This window comes from Petaurus breviceps, unplaced genomic scaffold (assembly GCF_028583685.1).
Source record: "Petaurus breviceps papuanus isolate PSGF00001 unplaced genomic scaffold, PetGlider_PUasm1.0 90897, whole genome shotgun sequence".
NCBI lineage: Eukaryota > Metazoa > Chordata > Mammalia > Diprotodontia > Petauridae > Petaurus > Petaurus breviceps.
The window spans coordinates 3475110-3502938 of NW_027187374.1; the positions used below are offsets into that span (position 1 = coordinate 3475110).

At 37.5% G+C, this 27829-nt stretch overlaps 1 protein-coding gene and 1 pseudogene across 1 annotated transcript in view; one reads left to right on the plus strand and one right to left on the minus strand.

Moving 5' to 3' along the window:
• Window positions 1-27829, minus strand: part of DSCAM (DS cell adhesion molecule) — an 870593-nt gene that overhangs the window by 716507 nt on the left and 126257 nt on the right. The window contains exon 2 of the mRNA XM_069074855.1: window positions 14409-14726. Coding sequence (XP_068930956.1) covers window positions 14409-14726 — 318 coding nt within the window. The remainder of the gene's footprint in view (window positions 1-14408; window positions 14727-27829) is intronic.
• Window positions 5272-7270, plus strand: LOC138151283 (G-rich sequence factor 1-like; annotated as a pseudogene).

A 27829-nucleotide genomic window follows, 5' to 3' on the forward strand; every position in this document is an offset into this window, starting at 1 on the left:
AGTTTTTTTTTAAGGTTTCATAAAAAAGTAGTTTAGGCTCTATTTTTTCTTTTTGGTCATGGCAAACAGTCTAAAGATCCTTAAATATTTTCTCCTGATCTGTTTTCCAGGTAAATTTTTCCCTCTGAGATACTTTAAATTTTCTTCTATTTTCTCAGTCTTTTGACTTGTTTTAACTCTTTTTTATTTCCTCCTTGAATCATTGACTTCTATTTGATCCATTATAATTTTCAATGAATTTGTTGCATTCTTTGATTTACTATCATTTCTTTATTAATTTTTCCTCAATTGACTTTATTCCATTTACAAATTATTTTTAATCTTAAAAAAGAAAAAAAAATATATCTTGCTTCATCTCTTCCAGGCACATCAGTGGTTGAGTTTGTGACCAAGCTGTGTTTTCTGAGGCTTTGCATGTAAATGTTTTGGGGTCATTCTCTTCCATCTTCCCTGCCATTTTAGTAGATCTTTATGGTGGAATATTTGTTTGTTTGCTCATTCTTCCTGCCTACTTCTTGAGTTTGAACTTAATATCTTGACTGGGCTCTGTTATACTTCTGGAAGGAAGATCTGGGCTGGGATATAGTTGCTTTCCCTGGGTACTGAGGGTTGGATTGTTCCAGGATCTCAGAAACTTGCAAAGTCCTGACCTGGCTGGAGGTGGGGGGTGGGGGTAGGCAACAATCAGATTTTTCTTTGGATCAGGCCGCTTCTGACAACCAAAAAAAATGCTCTAAATCATTATTGATTAGAGAAATGCAAATTAAAACAACCTTGAGATATCATATTATACCTATCAGATTGGCTAAAATAAAGAAGGTGAAACTGACAAATGCTGAAGGGGATGTGGAAAAATTGGGACCTTAATTCATTGCTGGTGGATCTGTGAGCTGATCCTATCATTTTGGAGAGAGATGTAGATTTATGCCCAAAGAGTTATAAAACAGTATGTACCCTTTGACCCAACCATACCACTATTAAATCTGTTTCCCAAGACGATTAGGGAAAATGGAAGAAAATCTACATGTTCTAACATATTTATAGCAGCTCTCTTTATGATAACAAAGAACTAGAAATTTCAGGGAAGCCTGACAACTAGGGAATGGCTAAACAAATTGTGGTATATATTCATGATGGAATGTTATTCTCCTATAAGAAATGATAAGTTCAACGATTTTAGAAAAGCATGGAGAGACCTCCATGAAATAATAAAGAGTGAAATAAGCAATATCAAGAGAACATTGCATATAGTAACAGCCATATTGTTTTATGAACAACTTTGAGCAACCAAGTCATTCTGGCTACTATATATATCGAAATTAACCTCAAAGATCCTATGAAGGAAGACTTTGTTTGATTCAAGAAAGGAAAATTGTTGTGGGGTAGGAAATGATGAGCTAGTTGGTTTAGAAAAATGTGGAAAGGTTTGGACTTAAGAAAGATGTTATCCACCTTCAGAGAAACAGATGGTAAGAGGAAATGAGCAAAGCCTGGTCATATATATATATATATACACACATATATGTGTGTATGTATGTATATATGTATATGTGTGTATGTATATATATGCATGAGTATATATGTGTATATATGTCTATGCTTATACATATCAGTGTGTGTATGTATATCTATATATCTATACATGCATGCGTACATATAAACATATATATACATACATAAATATCATGCTTAATGGCAGCCTTCTTTGTTGGGGGAGGGAAAAAATTAAGTAAAAGTACATAGAAGAGAACAAAAGAAAATCAACAAAGAAGCAAAGAAAAGCTGGGCATCTTTGAAAACAATGTGTAGTTTTTATTATATAGGTTTTCTTGAAATGCAATTCTTTTGTTTTATATTGAATCTTCTCTTATGGTCTACTGTGAATATGGCAATTTTTTTTCCTTTTCTCATTTTGTATTGAAGTGTAAATTTTTTTAATTACCAAAAAAACAAACAAACTCTGATGGATGTTAGTGCTGAGGCACTGTCAGTGATATGTGAAAGAACATGGAAAACAGAAGAGGTATCATGAGATTGAAGAAGACCAAATGTTTACTCAATTTTCAAAGAAGGGGAAAGAACCAAATTACTTTTTTAAAAATTACTATTTCATGCTGCTGACTTATCTCCAACTTTCAGTCCACTAAAACAAATTTATGGAAAAATTCTAGAACAATTAATTAAAAGATGGTTTGCAAACTATGTAGGTAAGTGGTGATCACAAAGATGAGGCAGCTAGGTGGCACATAGGATAGAGTTCCAGTCTTGAAGTTAGGAAGACTTATCTTCCTGAGTTCAAATCTGGCCTCAAACATTTACTAAATGTGTGACCCTCCATAAGTCACTTAATCTTATTTGCCTCCGTTTCCTCATCTGTAAAATGAGCTAGAGAAGGAAATTACAAACTACTCCAGTATCATTGCCAAGAAAACCCCAAATGGAATCATGGAGAGTTGGACATGATGGAAAACAACTGAACAACAAAGATCAGAAAGAATCAATAAAGATCAATCAAAAACAAAACATGTCAGGATACCTCATTTACCTTTTTTATATGATTATTAAGTTATTAGATAAGAGGAAATGTTATGAATAAAATTGACCTACTTGTAGCAAATATTTTGATAAAGTAACTCATATTTGTATTAGGGAGAAACTATAGATATAATGATTAAAAATAATATAAATCAGATATATTCAGTATTGCTTGGTTAGTCAGACTCAAAAAACAGTTGTTAATGGTCAAATATAAACGTGGAAGATGATGGCCAATAAAATACTTCAGGTATTTCTGCTTGACTCTATGGTATTAAACATTTTTAGCAAAGATCCAGATAAAGCCATAGATGGTGTATTCAAAAAGTATATTGGGTGAAAGTCTGGATGTAAAAGGATCTTGACAGATTAGAGTATTGGTCTAAATCTAATATGATTAAATTCAATAGGAATAAATACAAAATCTTTATCTGAGTAAAAAAATTGTAAAAGTATAAATTGAGAAGGCTTAGATGAACAGTGTTTTTTGTGAAAAAAAATATGAATTTTCAATAGATTGAAAGCTTAAATGAGTTAACAGGTCAAAAAAGCTAATATAATTTTGACCTGTATTAAAAGGACCTTAGTTTTCAGGAAAGAGGATATGATCATTTCACAGTCTTTTGTCCTCATCAAATGTCATCTGATATACTGTGATCAGTTATGGATACTAAGATTTTCAAAGGACATTAATAACCTGGAGAATATCTAGACAATGGCAACCAGTAAGCAAAGGAACCCTAATCCTATGATATGAAAGGATTAGTTGAAGTAGCTTGGCAAGTTCACTTTGAGGTAAATAAAGACATCTCAGGGAGTTAAGTTATATTACAATATCTGAAAGGCTGTTATACAGAAGAAGGACAAAATTTGATCACTTTGGCCCCAAAGGGATGATCAAGAAATAATAAAAAGAATTTGCAAAGAGGTAAATTTAGTTGTTTTTTTTTTGTCAGGCAAAAGGGGTAGCTAGGTGGTACAATATGTAAGAGCACTGGAAAAGTTCAAATTGTGCCTAAGATACTTATCTGTGTGACCCTGGCTATATCACTTAGCCTCTCTCAGCCTTAGTTTCCTCTTACATAAAATAAGGAAAATAATTACAGCTATTTCACAGAGTTGTCAGTTAGTAAACATTTTTAAGCCTCTACTCTGTGCTATGTACTGTGCTAAGTGTTGCCATACAAAAAGAAGCCCTCAATGAGCTTATAATTTTTCATTTTACTGTGTGTGTGTTATAAACCTATGGGTTTAGTCTTTAAGTCCTCTGAGGGGCAAAATGTTTGTGTTGGTCTTTGCATCTTGGTAGTTCCCAGCACTGTACTCTTCATTATAAAAGCTGTGTCTTCTCTTGCCACCCCCCCCCCCAAAAATAGAATTAAGGAAGCTGGGAAAGCCTTCCTATAAAATATGGTATTTAAAAGAAACCAATAGCAGAGATGAGAAGAGACAGAATTCCAGACTTGTGGGAAAGCCAGAGATAATGCACAGTAGAGAGATGGAATGTCTAGTTCACAGAATAGCAAAGAGGCCAGTGTCATTGGATTAGATTATGTGATGGGGATTATAGTATAAGAAGACTGGAAAGGTTAAAAGGGCTTAGGTTATGAAGAGCTGTGAATGCAAAACAGGATTTTATATTTGATAATCAATATGAGGTTAATAGGGAGCCACTGAGTAGGTTGGGTGATATGGTCAAATCTGCACTTTTGCAAAGTCACTTTGATTGCTGAATGGAAAATGGATTGAAATGAGGAGAGACTCGAGGCAGGCAGATCCACTAATAGACCATTGCAATAATTAGTCTAGGCTTGACGTAATGAGGGCCTACATCTAAGTGGTGGCAATGTCATAGGAGAAAATGGGGTATAATTGAGATATTACAATGATGTAATAAACAAACCTTGGCAATAGATTGGATTGAGAGACAGTGAGAAGTTGAAGATGCCTTCTAGGTTGTGAGCCTGGGGAACTGTGAGCATGGTATTACCCTCTACAGCAAAAGGAAAGTTAAGAGTGGAGGAACAGTTTAAGGGAAAAGGTAATGAGTTCTGTTTTGGACATGTTGAACTTAAGACATTACATCTGAAAGGCATTTAGCAGTAAGAAATTAGAAATGAAAACATAGCATGTATGTTTGGGTAGGATAGTTAGATTTCAGAATCATCAGCATAGAGATGGTAATTAAATTCATGCCAGCTGATAAAATCATCAAGTGAAATACAATAGAGGAAGAAGAGCACCCCCAACTGAGTGACACCTACAGTTAGAATGTATGAAGTAGATAAGTATCCATCAAAGGTTACTGAGGAGTGGTCAGAAAAGCAGGAGTAAAAGCAAGAGAAAATAGTACCCCAAAAACCTATAGAGAAGAGAGTATCAAGGAGAAAAGAGTGACCAACAGTTTCAAAAGCTATAGAGAGATTGAGGAGAAGGATAGGATAATTTTGATGGAATTATGAGATTGCAGCTGGTTTGCAAGGGATTAAGAAGAAAATAGGAGAGAAAGTAGAGGCATCTATAATAGATAGCCTTTTCAAGTTTAGCCACAAAGGTTAAAAGAGGTAGGACAATAATTAGCATGGATGGAAGTATCAGGGTGAGAGTTTTTGAGGATAGAAAACACATACAAATGTTCGTAGGCAGCAGGGAAGTAGTCAGTAGATAGGCCACCTACTCATGGGAAATGTGGGTGAGAGAGGAGATAAGTGTTGGAAGGCATTTGAGTGATATAAAATGTTAAAGAGAGTAGAAGAGGGAACTCATGGCAAATGGTCTCAGCTTTTTACTGTAAAATATGAGGTAATGTTTTCTCATGTGACAGGGTAGGGAGGTCTAAGGAGATGAAAGTTGTGGGGATACAATGAAATAACATGTACAGAGCTTTGAAAATATTAAAGTGCTGTATGCACAGTAATTATTATTTTTAAAACTTCCTAATAATTAGAGCTATCTGAAAGTGAAATGATTATATAAAAATGCAAATCTCAACCATTATGAAAAGATCATCAACACAGTTGTTCAGTGACTTTCATGAGGTGTGGAATGTTGGGATTTCTTTTATATCTCAGTAAATCTTATCTATGTTCGAGGTAGGTTGCGCTTTTTTCAGGCAGAGAAAAAGAAGGAACTCATCTCCATAGCCCATCTTGTTAGAGTCATTGATTCTAGGAAATAGAATCAAAGCTTCAAAGGACTGGGAAAGGGGAAATATTTGAGGTGGATGAAGTAAGATTAGACCCTTTTAAGAATATTGGAGAGTGGCACCCGGCGCCCCTGCTTGCGGCTGAGCCCCGGCGGCCCGGGGGGAGAAGATCTGGGTCCCAGGGCCCTGTGCCCAGGATGCAGGGCCAGGGCCATGGGGGGAGGGGGGACGAGCAGGTGAAGTGACCAGGTCAGGGCCCCATGGCCGGGCAGCGTGGGCGTCCTGACCCTTCCCCTATGTCCACAGGACTCCAGCCCCTACCTGGAGGAACCCCCGCCGTGCCCGGACTACGAGCCGGCGCCCAAGCCGGGTGAGGAGGGGACGACGTGTATCTGATCTGGGCGCAGGGCCCACCCTGGTCCTGTACGGTGGACAAGGTGCTCAAGTTCTTCTCGGATTGTAGAATCCGAAATGGTGAGCACGGGATCCACTTTCTCTTAAACAGAGATGGGAAGTGCAGGGGAGATGCATTAGTTGAGCTGGAGTCGGAGCAGGATGTAAAGAAGGCCTTAGAAAAACACCACCTGTACATGGGCCGGCGCTACGTAGAAGTTTATGAAATAAACAATGAAGGTGTGCATGGCTTAATGAAGGGCCTGCAGGCCAAGTCGAGCCCTGTGGTAAAGGATGGAATGGTTCGTTTGAGAGGACTTCCTTACAGCTGCAACGAGAAGGACATTGTGGATTTCTTTGCAGGTCTGAATATAGTTGACATAAAGTTTGTCATGGACCACAGAGGGAGAAGGAAAACAGGGGAAGCCTACGTGCAGTTTGAAGAACCAGGAATGGCCAACCAGGCCCTGCTGAAACACAAGGAAGAGATTGGGAACCGGTACATAGAAATCTTCCCGAGCAGAAGGAATGAAGTCCGAACACACATTGGGTCTCACAAAGGAAAGAAAGCAGTGCCTTCTATGACCAAGTATGGGACTGAATCAGAATTGAACTTTGAAGAGCCCGATGGGGGTGAGGAGCTTCGACCAATAACAACATTTGAAAATGAAAAGGAAATGGAATTACCTAAGGAGGCACCTGAGAAGACTCTTGAGGCTGCTGATTTTGGAACCATGCCTTCATTGCCATGCCTTCATTGCATTTTGTTCACATACGAGGACTGCCCTTCCAAGCCAATGCTCAAGACATTATAATTTTTTTTGCTCCCCTGAAGCCCATTTGGATCACCATGGAATACAGCTCTAGTGGGAAGGCCACAGGCAAAGCCGACTTACACTGTGAGACCCACGAGGATGCCCTGGCAGCGATGGGCAAGGATCGGTCCCATGTGCAGCACAAGTATATTGAGCTGTTCCTGAATTCTTGTCCAAAAGGAAAGTAGAATTTCCAGGAACATCATCGAATCTGGAGAACAAGGATGAAGCAAGAAGCATTTCATTTTCACACCTATCTTGGACATGGAATCCAGAGTTTTATCAGCAGCTTTGTCTAGGAAACCTTTTTTTTGTGTGGGGGAGTGGGGTGGAGTTTAATAGCTTTGAAGAAAAATTCCATAGCTGACTGTTTAGAAAAGAGAAGATTCAGTTTGGGATTACGAAATAAACCACACATTTAAATTTTTGGGAAAAAAAAAGAATATTGGAGAATAGAGGACTGTTACATAAAGAAAATAGGCAGCTGTATACTTAGATTCTGTGTTTCTTACCAAAGAAAAGAAAGATTGAATGCTCTGAAAAAATTAAACTGCTTGTCCTTCAAAAAATAACACATTAGAGTCTCAGGCTATCAAGTGAGATCATCCAGCAAGAACCAAAGGAAGAATTTAAAAGCAGTAATTCCCTGCTCAAGGAATACTGAGGCAACTATTTGTCATCCTAACAATAAAGATGCCTATTATTTTTCTGAGTCATGTGTCCAAGAGATAACAAAGAACCTCACTAAACTTATCAAATGGGTGACTCTTGCCTATCTTCAGTGATTCACATAGGCACATATAATATTTTCAAAAGGAACATATATAAAGTATTGCCATATATTTAAAAATTGGGAGCAAGAAACAAAAGACCATATGGACACTGGCTATTTTTCTCGCTGTTCCCTATTGAAGGCAAGGGGTTCAAAATTAAAAAACAAATTAATTGAGAAAGTATGTCCCTTTCAAGTAGACCCAAGATGAGACTATAGCCCTGGAAAATATGAAGCAGGCTGTTAAATAGACTCCTCACCTTGAGTTTTTATGACCCCATGTAATGGGAATGTAAATTTTTAAGATCTTCCCTGCCCCTAGGCTAAAGTGCACCTGGAGCCTGGGGTGGGAGGCTTGTTTTTCAGTAGATACTTTTTGATTGGCCAGTGGGTCCAGAAGGTTGTTACATTCTCTGAGCCAGGAGCAGGCTATATAAACCCTGATTTGAGGCTTTGTTTTGGGGCTCACTTTGAGAAGTGTTCTGTGATTTGATCAGATGAGACTCTGGGAAGCTGTTGTTGAGAGTCTTCCCCTCCCCCCCCCTTTGAAAAACCCAGATGTTGATTTGGTATAGATGTAATGGTTGGATAGTTTGGAAACCTGTCTACTTGATCTGTTTCTCTGTCTTGATAATTCTGTCTGTATACTCTGAAGTTTGGGGTGCTGACCTTTTTCCCCTGAACTAGGTAAATGATACATATTTGACTGATTAAAATAAGCTTGTTAACCCATTTTGAGTTGCTTTCCTTTAACAAAGCAGATCTAAGAACCTGTGTTGGCAGCCACCCTGGGGACCTTGGGGTGCTTGCTGATACACCCTGCAAGTCCCATATTTTTGGAAGTCAATAAAGACTACCTGAATATAAGGCAACAACATGTGACCACAATAAGTAAGTGTTGGGCTTTTGGACCTCTAAGTTTATCAAAGGAGCCTCTCAATATGCTACTTTTGAAAAGCAGTTCCTTACTTGCTAAGGGGCCTCAGTTGCTACCAAGCAAATATGCAATTACCTTTCATTCAGAATTGCCTTTTATGGTTTGAGTGATGCAAGATGGTCCCTCCAGAAACATGTATAGAGCATAGCAGACTCCTTTTGTTGAATGGAATTGGTTCATTCAAAATCACACTAATTTTTGTGCCATGCATAAATAGATGATAAATATGCCAGAGACTGAGACTTCCAGTCTAGACCCTCTTGCTATGACTTCTCTACTGACTCTATGTGCCCCAACTCATAAAGACATCTCCTTAGGCCAAGAATGCCAGTATACTTAGTGTACTGATAACTCCAACCTCTAGAAACAGGCACACTGAACTGGACATTAGCAGTCACTAATCAGGTAGCAGGTAATACTCTAGGGAATGGGGGTCCTGATGAGTCCTTCCAGTGAGTTAATCTCCAGGTTGTATGGTTGGCATGTGACAGAACTTTGAAGGATGGAGCAAAGAAGCTATACATCTATACTCATTCCCAGGCCAAGGGCTGGAGAGTGCAGTACTGGACTATCAAAGGTTCTATCCTTGGGGTCAGGAACAATGGAGGAATATTGTCAATGTGGTCTATTGTATATACTTATAGGACATGTCAGCACCCTTCAGAGATGTAAAACAATCAAGTTAAAGCCAGAGCAAGAACAGCATAGATTGTGGAGTGGGGTCCATTGCAAATATTAATATTAGAGTGATATTTTGGCAATATTATATATTAGGTGATATTTGCTTGGAATAAGACCATATTATACCTTTAACTAAGGACAAGGTAGCTATTCCTGCCCATCTGGGCTCTTAGTGCCAGTCAGAGCTCCCATCTCATTCAAGTGACCACACAATCTATTCCCAACAGGCTAAATGATACTCTCTCAGCTCAGGGCAAGGGGTTTTCCTCTACTATATGATCAACAGTTGTGTCATTGTATTACTTCCCAGATCAGGTCCTCAACCTCCTAGAAGCCACATCTATAATAAATCAATGTCACATTAAGAAAATAACAGTTCTCTAGGAGTATGTAGGATCCAGTTCCCAAAAAGACCTATTAGACAAGCATGAATTGTTTTTTGGATGTCATTCCAGCCAACTTTCTCCGGATTTTCTTTTTCCTTCTACAATGCAGTTGCTAAGGTCTTAAGGTCCCTACTCCTTCAAAGAACTTTGTACACCCTGGAGAAATTGCTCATTCCCCTCAATTGTGAGGTTCCCATTCCTCTGAGATGAGTTTAGATAACTCTTCCCAAAGAAGAGCCAGGGGACTTTGGGGAGGCACCTTGCTTTATAATACCATACAGGAAGTAAAACTTTAGCTAATATAAGTATGATGGGGGCAGCTAGGTGGCATAATGGGTAAGAGTGCTGGCCCCAGAGTCGGACATATATATATATGTCCTTCCGACTCTGGGGCCAGCACTCTTCATATATATATATATATGAAACTATGATGGAAGTGTATTTATTAGGAAGAAAGGAGATTTCCTAGGTGATCTGAATCCCTGAATGGGAGACAAGTGAAGGATCTTGTTTAGCCCCTAGGGAAGAAGGGGGAAATTCCCCCTCTACACAGTCTCTAAGAGACAAATATTTTATATAAGTCCCTTTGATATGACTTACAGGGTCCTGGTGAAGATTTGGTATGTGAGCCAGGGAATGGTTGTTTTCATTCTTTCTCAAAGAGAACCAAAATGACATCTCTATGTTGGGGTCAAGGTATGGTGTGTACAATGTAACTGATCAGACTGATATGAGGTCATAGGTTGGGCACAAATAGTTCATATGAACATTTGGAGTGGAAATGTCTCTCCACACCTCACATTTCTTTTGAGTTACCGCAATTCTCCTTTGCCCATAGAGTACATCACCTTCTTTGATGAGGGCAGCCATGCTGGATAGTCCTGTACCAGTGTCTCCAATGTTTCACAATCAATTCTAAAGTTCTTCAGAGAGAGACCTTGAAAGTGTCCTTTTATCACTTCTTCAGATCTCCATGTGAGCACTTGTCTTGTGTAAGTTCTCTGTAAAACAGTCTTTTAGGCAAAGAATATTTTTGGCATTCAAACAACATAGCCAGTCCACTGGTATTGTACTGTCTGCAGTAGAGTTTGAATGCTTGGCAGTTTAGCTCAAGAAAGGACCTCAGTGTCCAGTACCTTTTCTTCAGAATCTTCCTAAGACAATTCAAATGGAAATGATTCAAGTTTCTGGCATGGTGCTGTTATGCTGTCCAGGTTTCAAAGGCATACAACAATGAGGTCAGAACAATGAGGTCAGAACAATGGTTCTGCAGATCTCTTCTTTCCCACACTCTCCTTGGAAGCCTCCCAAAAACTGACATAGCTCTGGCAATGCATGTATCAACCTAATCAACCTAATGTGTCCATCCTGGAAATGTATGTTGCCAAGGTAAGTGAACTTATTCACAGAGTTTGAAATTTCTCCATTTGCTGTAATTGATGGTTCCATGTATGGATGGTGTAATTCTGGCTGGTAGAGAACATATGTTTTCTTGGTGTTGATTGTAAGGCCAAAATTAGAACAAGCAGCAGAGAATAAGTCCCCACTTTGTCAAATCCCAGCCTCAGAGGCTGCACTGACTGCACACAGTCATGTGCAAACAAAAAGTGACACACCAACTCCCCTTTCCCTTTAATCTAGGCTTCTAGCCTTTTCAAGTTAAATAATTTACCATTGGTTCAGTAGCTGACCTTGATGCCATTTTTTTTCTCATTGCAGGCATCTGACAACACTGCAGAAAACATCATGCTAAAAAGCATGGGAACAAGCACACGGCCTGCTTCACTCCCTGAGTGAGCCATGAGATGCTGAGTAGGTAATAGCATTAACTTAGATTCCAAGAGAGATTGCATGCAAAAGTATTATCACTTCTTAGACATTTTACTACAGATACATATTTACTATACATAACTCTAATGAAAGATGATGTGTTGATTTTCTAGAAATATCATCTTCTTTGCTATGGCCCTGATATCCCTAGTATTATTTCTGTTTGATGTTTTTTTGTTACCACTTTGCATTGAGACCCACTGGACTACAAAGAAACGTGTGGCATCATCTATCACAATTATCAGATTAATAAGATCTGACACTTGCTCCTTCCAAAAGAAAGAGAAAAAAAAATCTAGGATTTCTGGCTTTTGTTTCTCCCATTTCTTTTTTATTTAATGGTGACCCTTTCAGGGAGGGAGAAATGTTAATTATTTTTCTTTTTTCCCCTTTTCCTCCTCTTCCAGAAGGATTGTCCAATAAAAGCACCAAAAATATTTAAATGGTGGAAGGTCCTCTACAATATCTTTAGGATCTCGCCTCTATGGGAGTGGTATGTAATAGAATTGGTTTTCCTTCTTTCCCTGCAAAATGGATTAGTTTTCCCTAAAATGTATCAAAATATCCTTAGGAACTGATTTTCCATTGTTTCACTTGAAATAGCTTCATGTTTAATTTAGGGTATAAATAGTCCCACCTGTGTGTATGTGGAGTCCTTTTGACTTGGCGGTTGAATAAAGATCTCACAAGTCACTATACCATGTGTCCTGTTGATCAAATGCACTTCAATATGGAGATAATTGTGGCTTCATCTAGAGAAACTAAGTGCCATGTATATTGTATAGCATATTTTTAGACTTTTAGGGAAAAATAAACCTCTTCATTAAGTGTTCAATAACTTGTGATTCTCTCATTTTGTTCAAATATCAAACTTAAACTAACAGAATTCTGGTTCTAGGCCTGCTCCATTACCAACACCATGTCTCCCAATTCCCAGTGATGAGCTTTCCAATCTATTAAATACCATTGATATTCTGTAAGTATTAAAAAGAGAAAAAAGCATAATTTCTTAATTTCCTCTTCCAACTAGAAAATCAAGCTAGAGATTCAGATTAAAATGTATTATTCAAGTCAGAGAGGAAGTTGCTACAGGAGCATGTCTTCTAATATTTTAATCTTACTCAAGTATCATTTTGCTTTCATTAGAAGATTCAGATTTGTTCTAAAATACATCATAGTGTACTTCTATTCTAATTTGAATAGCAAATCTAAAACAAATCATTTGAGAGTTTAATCCTTAGGTAGTGCCATTTTTATGTTGCTTCTTTTAGGCACAGTCTTTCTCTGGTTCTCTTGAAGATATTCTTCTATAAAATCTGAAAAATCATTTCCAAGATTAGAAATCAAAATGAGGTACTAGAAATGACCAGCTAACAGAATCAGTCATAATTACTTGTAACAAAAGAACTGAAAATAGCAAATCAGAAGCATTCCATATTTTATGCCCATGTTGCAATTTATTCAACTACTGCTGCCAAAATTGCAAGAGAAATTAAATCTATCACTATCTTGTAATAGCTTTGTAGAGGATGCAAGAAAACATTAATATCTTCTCTTTTGTATTCTAAAACAGTTTACTGCTCAAATGAAACCACTTATTTATTTATTTGGTAGTTGAGAAACAACATGGTATAGTGAATAAAGGGCTTGCCTTAGAATAAGGATGGGAAAAGGTCTTACCTCTGACATACTAGTTATATAACCACAGAAAATTCATTTAACTTCTCAGTGCTCTATGCAAACTCTATAGGACCATAAGTAACATATCAGTTTTTGATCTGCATTGGTGGAGGGAATTTTGGAACCAGGAATTCTCTATATACGATCAATAAAATCATAGGCATAAAGATAAAAAAAAAGATTGATAGATCATGTGCTTTATTGCTATTCTCTGAAAATCAAGAGAAAGTAAGGAATATTGCATCCACCACCTCACCCCATTCACACACAAATGCTTTGACTGGACTCTCTATAGTAAATTTCTGGGAAGGCATGGATGAGAGTCATAGACTTTGGGCAATCATGAATGTGTGACAATCTTCATCACTGAAAAGAAATATTCATAATAATGAGCTCACATCAATTTGAGTATTCATTATTCATATACTTGTTTTTCCATTTGTATTTATAAGATATACATATATACCTGCTTGTGTATGCATATTTGCGCATTTCACACCAGTCTATAATCATATGGAAAGTTCCACTCTGATGACTTATCCTGCTGTGAAGATAATTTTGGATTCCTAAAGGCTCTGCCAGCATACTGCAAACTATAGATCCTCCCAAGCTGGAAAGAATTAGTATATAGTCAGTGATGGGCAGTATGTCTTTTGCCCAAAGGCTAGTAGATAAATGGAGAGTCTCAATACTAGGTCAGCTAGCAGGTGATGATTTTCCTTTAACCACAGCTACTAAGGTATAGAGAGTAAACAATCTAAATGGATGGAAGGAATAATCTACAATATGAAATTATAGATCCATAAATTATGTATGTATGTATGCTTATTTGTGTATTATAGATGTATCTCTAACTAGCTCTCTAGTGATGCTTAGGGTATTTTTTTTTCCTTTTCACTTTTTTCCTATTTTTTGTTTGTTTGTTTTAAGGAGAGAACAACTTTGTTTTGGTTTATAATTCAGTTAAAAATATTTTTTTTATTCATTTAGCAATTCATCAGACTTAATATTTTTGTTTCACCTTGGGTTTGCTGGTTCTGTTTCAGTTCCCAGAAACAACTAATCAGTACTCTGAATTTTTTTTAACTCAGAAAATCTGTTAAAATTATAAACAAATCCTACATTGAAGGGATCAGATACTCAACAGTGACTAATTTTAACTTGCCTCTAAACTCCTTAATCATACACAAAAAATAGATTTCAGAATAGAAGAAAATATCATGATTGTACTTACCGGCCTTAATGTGGACATCCTGGCTTCTGATTTTCCCTGAAGGATTTTCAGCTGTGCAATAGTAAGTGTTATCATGGATTAAGGTACTAAAGCTTGAAGGAGGGAAGGGGAAAATTTGGAGAGTGCCATTGAGGTGGACGTGGCGGATCCCTGGAACATCGTAGATCTCCTCGCCCGTTGCTAGGTACCATCTGAGTGTCACAGGTGGGATCCCTGCTGCAGGACAGGGAACCAGCGTCCCTGTGGTGCTTGCAAACACTACCTCTTGCAAAGATGCATTGACAAAATATAGACTGGAGTGTAGATCTTCACTGACAACTGCAAAGGAAAAAAAGGACAGTAAAACACATATCCTAAGGCCTTTAATTGAGGACAATTTTGATATGCTACACTGAAAGCCTCAAAGAATCTATGTCCCTGATATTTCTCATATATCTCCTTTTCTTTACTCATATGGCCAATATCCTAGCTTAGACCTCCTTCACCTCTTACCTGGACTGTTACAATAGTCCCCAAATTGTTCTATTCGAAATCTTTCCCCTTTCTAATCTATTCTACATTCAATTTTCAAAATAATCTTCCTATGACACAGGTCTGATCAAGTCACTCAACTGTTCAAACATAATCAGTTGGCTCTCTGTTGCCTAGAGGATAAAATAAAAACTTTCATCTGTCTCCAACCTAATTCTTCCATATTTTCTTTATATCATCCTTCCTTCATACACTCTGACTTCCAGAAGAAAACCAAAACAACATCCCCTCTTCCTACTATTTCTATTACTAAATTCTCAGAACTGGTATTTCATCTCCTTTCTTTCTTTTGAATAAATTTAGGATATCCCTGTGTAATGGGAATGTAAATTTTTAAGATCTTCCCTGCCCCTAGGCTGAAGTGCACCTAGAGGATGGGGTGGGAGGCTTGTTTTTCAGTAGATACTTTTTGATTGGCCAGTGGGTCCAGAAGGTTGTTACATTCTCTGAGCAAAGAGCAGGCTATATAAGTCCTGATGTGTAGTTTTGTTTTGGGGCTCACTTTGAGAAGTATTCTGTGATTTGATCTGGACTCTGGGAAGCCATTGTTGAGAGCCCCCCAGCTTTGAAAAACCCAGAAGTTGATGAAACCCAGATGTTGATTTGGTATGGATGTAATGGTTGGACAGTTTGGAAACTGTCTACTTGATCTGTTTCTCTGTCTTGATAATTCTGTCTGTATATTCTGAAGTTCGGGGTGCTGACCTTTTTCCCCTGAACTAGGTAAACAATACATATTTGACTGATTAAAGTAAGCTTGTTAACCCATTTTGAGTTGCTTTCCTTTATCAAAGCAGATCTAAGAAGCTGTGTTGGCAGACACCCTGGGGATACTGGGGTGCTTGCTGATACAAAATGGAGTCACAAACAGGATCTGCAGAGTAAAAGGAAAGTATGGGGGCTGGGATAATTGTTTCCCAATTGTGGTAGCTGTGACTCTGTGGAGCCATGGACCAGGAGAGAAGAATGGCCTGCATGCAGACTTCACTGAGCTGAGAGCAGGAATGATGAGCTGCCTGCATTGGGACCTGGGCAGAAGCCAGGAGCGGCTGCCACCTGTGGGAGGAGAAGGAACCAGGAGTTCAGAATTCAGCCACAGGAAAAGATAAGAACTGAGCAGCAAAGCAGGGGCACTGAATGTGTTTCCTTGCTGCATCCCACAGTTTGGGACCCAGGGGTAGGATGGACTTGTGACTATGGTGGGTGGAATGAAGTGCCATGGATGCCTACGGACCCCACCTTGTTGGTTGTGCTGCCCAGCCCCCTCTCTGTACTTGGAAGCAGGGGCTGGAGCTGTGTGAGGGGAAGGACACCACCTCTGCCCAAGAGAACTTAATTTGGATACTTGTTTTGAATTGAGGTGATAATGCAATGTACTTTGTGTTTGTTTAAGGCCCAGTGGCCACTTTGGTAACTTTAGTTCTGTATCTTGAAAATGTGACCTAAGAGATATTTAGTGCTAATTCAAAGGTAAATTGACTATGCTAAGGGCATGAAAGATCTTGGGGCTGAATGTAATGGGAATGTAAATTTTTAAGATCTTCCCTGCCCCTAGGCTAAAGTGCACCTAGAGCCTGGGGTGGGAGGCTTGTTTTTCAGTAGATACTTTTTGATTGGCCAGTGAGTCAATAAGGTTATTGCATTCTCTGAGCCAGGAGAAGGCTATATAAGCCCTGATGTGTATCTTTGTTGGAGAAGTTTTCTGTGATTTGATCTGGACTTTGGGAAGCCATTGTTGAGAGCCCCTCAGCTTTGAAAAACCCAGATGTTGATGAAACCCAGATGTTGATTTGGTATGGATGTAATGGTTGGACAGTTTGGAAACTGTCTACTTGATCTGTTTCTCTGTCTTGATAGTTCTGTCTGTATATTCTGAAGTTCGGGGTGCTGACCTTTTTCCCGTGAACTAGGTAAACAATACATATTTGACTGATTAAAGTAAGCTTGTTAACCCATTTTGAGTTGCTTTCCTTTATCAAAGCAGATCTAAGAACCTATGTTGGCAGACACCCTGGGGACGCTGGGGTGCTTGCTGATACACCCTGACACTCAGAATGTATTGACTCTTCACTGAACATATAAGAATTCTTAGCTTCCTTCAAGGCTCACTTCATTTGAAGCCTCCTAAATGAATTATTTTCTAATTCCCTTAGTCTCCCTTCTCAAATTACTTTGAATTTTCTCAACTGTGTTTATGTTATATCCTCTCTAGTAGAATCTAAGTTCTTTGAGGACAGAGATTATTTCTTTATATTTTGCATAGACTAGATACTTAATAAATATCTATTGAATTGAATTGAAAGTTATTGTGATGGAACATATAAAATGGTTAAAATGAAATGGTTCCAAAAAAACAATTTTAAAAATCAAGAACAGAGATTAGTACTAGATAATTAGAAGTCAGAATTATTTGACTTTTGAGTTCATGTACCCTATTTAGTTGCTGGATTTTTTTATGAAAATTTATATGATTGATTCAAAGGGTAGAGAAAGATTTTTTTTTAAGTCACAGACAAAAGTGGGGACATTTAAGGAATTGTTATTGAATGAAACTACTGACAAATATGAAACACAAACAAGTAAACTAAACTCTTGTGGCAAATATTTTTTTAAAAACAATATAATAAATTAATAAGACAGATTGAATAAAGTATTAAAACAATGCAAAGTATATAAAGTATAACAATAATTATTGCATGCCACTTGAAAGGAAATATATACACAGAATCGCACAGACATAGGAGAGATACCGTGTTTCCCCGATAATAAGACCTATCCCGAAAATAAGCCCTCCCCTTACTGTGTAAGATTCCTCTAAAATAAGCCCTCCCCAGAAAATAAGCCCTATTGAGATTGCTACTGTAGTGAAGGTGATCCCCTGCGCTACACACTACATTATGGTACCCTCTGTATGCACCGTCCCCCCTTCTCCCCCCGTGAAACGCATGCCACGCTCTGAGCTGCATTCAATCAGAGCTGCAGCAGTGAGCGCGTCATCCTGTTCTTCCCCAGTGATTTGCTTATTGAATAAAGGTACATTTTTTTGTTCACATTTACCTGTTTATTAAAATTGCTGTCAATGTTCATTAAAATAAGCCCTCCCCTGAAAATAAGCCCTCTGGTGTTTTTCTGTCCAAAAAAATAATAAGACAGTGTCTTATTATCAGGGAAACATGGTATACTAATTATAAATGATGAGAGAACAACTCTTCATTTGGAATTCTCTTTAGGTAGAGATGAGAATGACAGAGCTCTTTTATTTCTTAGAGTCCCACTTTTAGCAAGTACTGTGGTAAAATTTAAGATTTTTCCTTCTGACAGAAGGAAAGCTAACCCCTCCAGTGGCCACTCTTTAGTCAAAGGAAAGTTTTCTGCAAATGGTTTAGAGCATTAAGCTGCACATTACCTTGAAATATAGTTCAGTAATTGGTATTTAGACTAATCTGTCAATAAAAAAGACTGTCTCTTTATCTGGACAGTGTCCATCATGTATCATTTGCATAAGAGCAACATTTTTAAAAAAAATTGGACAGAAAAATTAAGTTCTTGTTTTACTAAGTATTTTTGCCAATAATTTCTTTCAATAATATCTCCCAGATGCATATAAAATGGCAGATAAGGAAGAAGACAGCCTAGCTTCCATGGAAACTATTCCAAAACTGATTTAAGAATGCCACCATGAGTAGGGAATGAAAAATCAAACCATAGTCAGTCATTTTTATAGCCCAAGATTACAAATTGTAATGCCAAGCAAAGGCAACATCCCAAGGTTCAAAATACCAGTATAGCTGCTCTCCATTTTATTCAATGACAAATTAATAACAGAGAAAATCAAATTATAGCATAATTCAAAATATAGCATTCACCAAGTGTAATTCAATAATTACCAAGTACTACTCCACCTCTGGACATTATAATTCATTTAGTCAATCCCAAAGACCCTCTTCTAAGTACCACTCCACCCCTAGGCAGTACATTCATTTAGTCAATCACAAAGCACAAAAAAGTCAAAAGTTCCCCACCCTTGGATCACAACTCAATAGGCCATCTACCCCAGAGTTACAACAAGCTTAAGATATTGTCACAGCATTTAATACCCAAAGAGAGATCTTTTCTTCATCTGGACCCAAGGCAAGTTCTCAGCAATCTTTGTTCCTAGGGAGACAGAGCTTAGCAAGGCCAGAAGATACATTGCCAGTGTCCTCATTAATTCATTCTCTGTCTGCAGAACAGTCCTAGGACCCCTGAAAACATTAGCAAAACCCTCTTCCAGGATTTCTGTAAATATACAACAAGAAAATCCTTCTTCAGGGCTTCTGCACCAATAGCAAGGTTCCAGAACCTCTGCAACAACAGCATTGGCCTTCACCAGTGGGCGCAATTCATTCTCTGTCTGCAGAATAGTCTCAGGAGCTCTGAAACAACAGCGAGGCTCCAGGATCTCTGCAACAACAGGATTGTCCTTCACCAGTGGAGGAATCTGGCAAAATAACATCAAAACAAAGTACCAGCATAACAGTCATGTCTCCTCAGTCCTTGGCAGCTCTGGGTGTCAGCTCTCAAAAGTCCTGGGAAATTCAAACTGGCCCACAGCAATCCTCTCTGTTTCTGCCTTCATGATGCTGCTTCCAAAAAAATTCTTCTGCCTCTCTCTCTGCTTGTGTCTCTCTAAATTCACATCACCAGCTCCTCCCAGTTCAGCCCTCTCTTTTCACGTCAACAAGTCCATCCCACAAGTGGGATTCCCAAGCTCTGGGTTTTAGCACAATCAATCTGAAAACCAAGCCAATACAGGGGGATATTTAAATTCCATTACTGTTACACAAATTCAATCTTTAGGCAAATAATGAGGGCAGGAACTTTAGAATTGTAGAAGATAGATAGTCCAGATCATGAATTTACTGACGAGCTCTGAGCTAGATCAGCTGCTCAGCGGCATGTGGAAATTAACACAGCCTCAGGCCCAAGCCAACAATGAAGGACTTCCTAGAGGGACCAGGATTCTATGCTCAGCACCAAGAGTTCTGAATTAAGCCAGTTTAGAGCAGATCACAAACTCTGCTCAGTCTAGCCTAATGGCAAGCAAAGCAGTACTTTGCTGCTTGTTTCAGCCATTCAAGTACCTTTGAGCCCCACCTTTGACTGTATCAAGAGTCTCTGTTGGAAAGAGTATACACTGTGTTGCCCTTAATAGACCTAAGGGAGTTTGAAGACCTTCCCTACCATTAACAGGCCTAATTTAATTACATGTAACCCACCAAGAGAGAAGCTTAAGGGTGGAACAGGAAGGAGCAGAGCAGAGAAAAGCTAGAGCAGAGCTGGGAGAAAGCAGATTTAAAAGAGAGAAAATTTATGATTTCAGCACTTTGTCTGTTCTGTCTGTGATGAAGTTAATTTGTCAGACAGAAGCATTCTGTCTGCTGAACAAGGATTTTACTGTTGTTACACAAGTCCTGAAAGAAGAATTTACTGCTGTTACAGAAGTTCTGAAACAGGATTTTACTTTTGATTTGTGGTTGATTTCTTAGCCTTGTCTGTTGATTTGTGTTACTTTGTCGGACAGAAAGTGAATTGAGATGATAGTGCCAGTAATGTGTATAAATATTGTTGTAGCTCTGTTGAGTTTAATATGTGTAAATATTGTTATAATTCTGCTAAGCCTTATCTTCCTAGGAACAGAAACTTTGAAGGGCTTGGAGTGGAGCAGTCCCCATGAGCTTAGATGTAGAACAGGAGCAGAGAGCTGCCTACATGTGAATCCAGACAGGAGCTGGGAGCAGTCAGCCCATGGAAGAGGAATGGTGGGGTTTGGAAGCTAGCCTCCAGTCAAGATGAAAGAAGACTTTACTTAGGTACTCTGTATTGACTAATAAGATTGTTATTTACTGTGACCTAGGGATGAATGGTGTTTGTACTTTCTGCTATACCTTAAGGACTATTGGCTTAAGGACAATTGGAAACCAGCCTTGAGTCAAGATGAGGACCTTACTTGGATACTGTGTATTGAATAAGGAGATTGTAACTTTACTGAATGATATGTTTTGTTTACTACTATGTGGCCATGGGGCAGCTAGGTGGCACAGTGAATAGAGCACTGGCCCTGGAGTCAGGAGGATCTGAGTTCAAATCTGTTCTCAGACACTTAACACTATCTGTGTGACCTTGGGCAAGTCACTTAAACCCCAATTGTGCTGGCTTCCCCCCTCCAAAAAGACAAAAAAAAAGACTATGTGGCCACCTTAGAAATAAGTTCCTTTGTTATATTGTTGTGAATGCTGTGTTTTAGTTTCCTGAATGTTTTGCCTTAGTTTATTGATGAATAAATAGAAAGTTCACTATAATATGTGATTAGATCTTTAAAGTTATTCACAGCAGCAGTCCTCAGGAGAAATGCTTATGATTGATTTTACACCTAACAGCTCAGACAGCAACGTAGAATCAGCAGACGCAAGCACCTATAACTCCAAAGTAGGCCATTAGGGCAGGGACACACAAAGTTAATTGCAGATTCAGCTTCAGGCCCAAGTCAACAACAAGGGTTTTCCAAAAGAGGCCAGGAGTGCTCAGTGCCTAGAGTTCTAAACTACATCTCTAGTATGGGGACCCCAAAGTTTTATCCTAGACAGGTGGCTTAATACCTGGACAGTTCCATCTGTCCGCAGTATGGAGCCATCCAGAGCAGATCTGGGACTTAGTTCCCTGACCAGGAAAACAGCATAGGTAGTTGTTCCAGAAAGGCTGAAATTACTGACTCAGAACCCTAAAAGCTCTCACAAACCAGCAAAAAGGGTTGCTTAGAGAAGATTGCTGGAAGAATGACTAGTCAAAGAAACAAAAATAGATTAGGAACTATTATGAGGCCAAGGATGCACCAAATACATAGCCACAGAAAAGACTCACTGCAAAATACCTACATGCAAATTGTTAAAGAAAAACACATCTTGCACATAAGACCATTTAAAATTATTAGAAGAAATAATGCATGAGTTTAAGGGAATATCAAAAGAATATTTGAACTAGAGGAAAGGAGAGGGAGAATTGAAGGGCAGAATAAATGTTATTACAAAGGAAATGAGAACAATAAAGAAAAGAATTGAAAAGAAATGAAAGTTGTGATGGAGAGACAGGGGAAATAATTAGCAGCTTGGAAAACCTTACCTAAATAACAGACTTCTTTAAAATTAAAATGGACCAAGCAGAAGTTAATTACTCTATGGATCAACAAGGAATTATAAAACTAAGTGAAAAGATTGAAAAAGTAGAACAAAATGTAAGATATCTTCTATCAAAAACTACTATGCTTGCAAACAGATTAATGAGAGATAACTTAGAATTATTGTACTACCTGAAATCTATTACCAACAAAAGAGTGTGAATATTTTCCTTTTTCAAGAAATTATGAAAGAAAACTATCAGTGGAGAGAAGGAAAGTGAACTTTTCATGATATAGAGAATTTCAAGCATCCTTGCTGAAAAGATTAGAGCTTAGAAGAAACTTTGAAAGGCAAATCCATGAATGAAGAGAAATATTAAAAAGATAAAAGTGAATGAGCAATCAAGAAAGATTTTATAAGGATAAAATGTTTGCATTATAATGTAGCCAAATGCATGTAAAGCATGCCCTACAACTGCAATGTCTGCAAAAGTCCTAGATGACCTGCAAAGGTCCTAAATAAAAAGGTGGAGCTAGAAGTGATTTTTATTTTGTTTTGATGATTTTAAAAGAAGGAAAAGAAGGGAGAATGGTAGAGAAGGGGAGGAAAAGAGAAAATCTATTTCATATAATGGGAGGGGGTGCAAGTAGAAGTCTATACAAATGAGGAAGGATGGTTGAAGTCAACTATTATTTCAGAGGACGGATTATTTAATATTGCTTATCTCCTAACAAAGAGGTAATAGACTAGCTATGTAGGGAGAAACATGTATTTTTGGAGGAAGCGTTCTCTCTTTATCTTCCTGCTGGAAGAGTTTTCTTAGTTAAAACAAATAACTCTTAATTGTCTCTCCACTTTAGTTTGAGATTTTAAAAAATATTTCTTCAACTTTTGATTCCTTTGTATATAATATGCTGCCATAAAAGATCCAAAATAACTAATAAATGTATGTGGAATCAAAATGCAAAATATTCCTGAGTCCAAGTTCTCTAGTATCCAGTTTTCCATTATTGAATTTTAAAACTTGCTATTAGGAACCATTGCATATTAAGCATTAAATCTTCACAGTAACTTTATGAAGTAGACTTGACAGATTCAATGAAAATAAATGCAACAAATATATCGCCAACATCTATGATATTCAAATGATTATATTAAGCCTGAATATTCAAAGATGACCTGCTACTGGTTGGTGTTAATTATGTATGGTTAGAAAGTACAAGCACTTTCTGGAAAGACTCTTTCTTTTTGATCAGTAAAAAAAAACCCTAAAAATTTTAACATACTACTTGGATAGTACTTATTCTCTAACAAAAAAAAATGAAAAAAATGAAATTTAAAGCCCAACAATATCTTTGGGGTATTGGAAGTTAGAATATCAAATATGTTCCAACTGAAAGATCTAATTTCAGTAATGGATCAAGACTTCTTCATTATCATAAAATTTGGGATGATAACATTTTTATGAGTGACACCTGTATCTTCTCCTTAGCACATAAAGACTTGGCAAAATCACCAACAATAGTTCATAATAAATTCATAAGTACAGAAGTAATGGTCACTAAAGGTAAACCCTACTCAACATGATATATATATGAAAGGGGAAGACAGTGACATGTTGAAATATAAGAGAGAAGAGTATCTGAGCAACTAGAGGGAATAGGGAAGGAAATTTAAAGGGTAGAATATTTTTTATGTGAGATTATGTCAAAAGACAATTATTTGACTTCCACCTCTTTTACTTACTAGCTCTGTGGTCAGCATAAAGTCATTTAACCTCACTAGACCTCACCTGTAAGATTAGGACAATAAATCCTGCCTTGTCTGCCAAACAAGGTTTTTATGAGGATAAAAGGAGGTAATGGATGTTAGACTGCTTCATAAGTTGCAAGTCATTGTGCAAATACGAAGTTTTATTATTATTAATCATTATTATGTGAACTCTAATGGGAAAACTGCCAGGCTGGTAGGACAAAACCTTCAAATACATAATCATGTACAATTTGTATCACAGGATTTAGAGCTACAAAGAAGGCCCTTAGAAATTATCTAGTTGAAACTCTTCATCTTAGAAATGAGGAAACTGATGATCAGAAAGGTTAAATTGCTTAACTAAGTTGATACTAATTATAAATAGGAAATATGGTATAGTGGGGAAAAGTGTTGGATTTAGAAGTTCTTACTTTGTTCTGAGACATCTAAATTAATTTTTATTAATTTGGGTTTTAATTTTCATATCTGTAAAATATAGACTAGATTTCTAATTTCTTATACAATTCTAAACCCTACATTAAATAATTTAATTTCTTCATCTTTAGAATGGGAATATTAATATTTTCACAACTTGCCTGACAGGATTCTTCAAAGTCCTACCCTACAATTTTATTATTAAGTAACTGGAATCAACTTTAACTAAAGCAAATTTGTAGCTCTTCAGCAATTTATTATGTTACAGAGTTGCCTAGGATAGCAAGTTGTTGAGTGAGTTTCTCAGTTATGAAGTCAGTTTGTTAGAGGCAGTGTTAGAGGCAGTCCTATAATTCCTCACTCTGAGGACAGCAACTGATCCACTATACCATAATGCCTCCCAGTCAATCAATAGACAGTAATTTAGTATCCACCCTGTGCCAAGCACAGTGCTAAGAGTTGTGCTAAGTTCACTATATAGATATTACTAGGTAGCAGAGCTGATATCCAAACCCAAGTTTTCTGATTCCAAACCCAATTTGTTTTATACTTTATATATTATAACAAGTATAGAGAGTCCCAGTTTGTTAACAGCTGCTTCCTTAAGCACTAGAGTTTTACTATAGGCTTTTAAGAAACAGAACACAAAACATACCATAAGCAGAGATACAAAAAGTATGAGATACTTCAAGTAACTGCTATAGTTGCAAACTAAATGCCAGTCTGTAAACAATCATTGATAGTAATGATGCTGATGATTTGAAGAAGTAGTATAATTAAGGTTAGCACTGAAATAATATTAGGGTAGGTATTAGACAGATATCCTAATTAGGCAGGATAAGATAGCACAATTCCAATTTGAACTGAGAATTAGGCATTTGAAATCAGGGAATTAGCCAGTTAGGAAAGAGTTGGCTCTCACAGTTAATATTAAAAAAAATAATAATGATATTCATATATCAACATTTGGCCTGAAATATTCCCCAAAGTTCAAATAATTCAGGTCAATAGCACTTTTATGCTTATAAAAAGAAAATACTAAGCAGAGAGGTTTTACGAAAGTTTAGGTGACATATATTGACTGTACTTATGGATCTTATAGTTAGGTAGAGGAATGATACACACAAATATATCATATTTAATACTATATAAGCATAATATCTAATGATACAGGGTAAGTGCATGAAAGTCACTAAAAAGTAGTGGACAATCCCTTCATATACTCCCTCTTCATGGACTTGTGTTGTCTTATGACTTTGATTCTTACTCCCTTTATGGCTGGCCTTAATGATTATTTTATACTAATGCTACCCATATACAACTGTTGGGACCAAGGAGAGAGGAAGAGAACAATCATGCTCTGCACAATGCTAAGGACAAAAATGGCACAATTATTTTAATGTATTTATTTCACAGAGTTAATGTAATTTCAAAAAAAAGAAAGGTGTTTTGTAGGCCTTAAAGTTCTATGAGTCTTGTCAGCTTGAGACATGTGATTCACAAAGTAATGAGGCCATTTCCACAAACCACGCAGGAAAATTACTTTGAAGTGACTTCTAAATACCTTATAGTCTAGTTTTTTTTTACCTTATCACTCAAATTAATCTTCTCTCTAAAGATACTGATGATATGTTTTGATTATTTCAATTTTTATTAATAACTTTTGTTTTTACCACCTAATTTCCCAAATTTACCCCTCCCCTATTCTCTAATCTGTTAGCCATCACTAAGAGTAAAGAATGAGGGGTGGCTAGGTGGCGCAGTGAATAGAGCATCGACCCGGGAGTCAGGAGGACTTGAGTTCAAATCTGGCCTCAGACACTTAACACAAAAACTAGCCATGTGACCTTGGGCAAGTCACTTAACCCCAATTGCCCTGCAAAAAGACAAAGAGTAAAGAATGAAAAGGAAAGAAGTGAGAGGAACAATTCAGTAAAACAAACAAATTCAACATCCAAGCTCAACAATACATGTATTGTTCTATGCCCATATTCTACCCACTCTAAAAAGAGAGGTAAATTTTTCTATCTCTTTTTAAGGAGATAAATTTTGTCAAGTATATAGTTTTCAAAGTTTATTTTTTATTGTTCTTCTTTTCATTTACATTCTTGTTGGTGTGTTCAGGAAGGACTAGAACCACTAATGTGAGTGTTTACTGAGCCCTTTTCAAGAATGGTCATCCATCTTTGGTGTCCACCTGGTACCCAACTCTCACAAGTGGCTCTAAGAAGCTTTAGCATATGCAGTGGCCATACCCCTGGTAAACCATCTCATTAAGCTAGTTTGCTGGCAACTGATAGACCTCAAACCTGTCAGTGAGTTGGAGGGGGTGGTCTACCCCAAGCATATGAAGACTTCCCCCAGTGGAATGGGTTAATGAGAACAATTTGTTCCAATGGCCATTACAGTGGCTAGAACAGGCACTGTAGAACACTTAGAGTGGTCAGACATTGAAGATGCCAAGGTTACTCACTGCATCCTGGGCCATCACCAGTCATCCTTACTTTTATATTGTCACTGGACTTTGATGACCCCATTCTGTCTCTCCCCATCTCCCCTCATTATATTCCTCTCTCACCTCTTAATTTCACCTTTTAAGTCTCATCCCTTCCTGTTAAATTGGTCCTGTGCCCTCTATTTATGTATACCTATAAACATATATATATATATATATGTATTCATATGCCCATATACCCTCATATATAGACATATATATATATATACATATTTCTATTCCCTGCTTCTACTCCACCATCTTGCAAATATCCATGTTTTAAAAGCTATCTGATATTGAATGGTTAAATAGAACTGGAGCACTTGTCCTCTAAAAATGGGGGAAACACAGTTATTGAGGGTTTGAACTGATGGTATAGGGATGATACCCCAGTGATCCCTCACGGTGCCCTAGAACATGTTACAATGAGAAAGAGTGACCCAAAACAATAGATAGGTTATCTAAGAGGAAGAGTGATTGAGATCAATATCTGATAGCAAAGAACACTAGTAGACATGGAACAACACAGACGGGAGTTATGGAAGGAAGAAACAATGTCAGTACATATTATTGTAAGCTACAGAGACATTTATGAAGGAAACATTCACTGAGTGTATACAAAATTTGAACCTTGTGAACCTATATCTTCAAGCACCTATATAGATTATGTCTGCCTTTGTGCAATGCAAAATACTCACATACATAAATCATCTAGTTGAGAAATATAAGCCCCCAAATTATGGATGGTTCCTTTGGAGTTCCTGGGTCCCAACAGGCATCAGAACAGAGCCACTGGCACAAAAATAATAGCAAGAAGTTGTGTAATAATATTAGCTTTGTGGTTTATTTTGATTTTTCAGAGGCACCAATTTTTAAAGCATTGCTAAAGTGATACACTGGTTTAATGGATTTATGGCATCCAGTTTACAAATAATTTTGCAGCTATGATTACAACCTGTTTTTGGAACTGTGGCAGCAGAGGGTTAACATAAGTAACTCCATTTCATAATATCTCCATTTCAATAAGAAAGGGCAGTCACATTATATTCCTTATT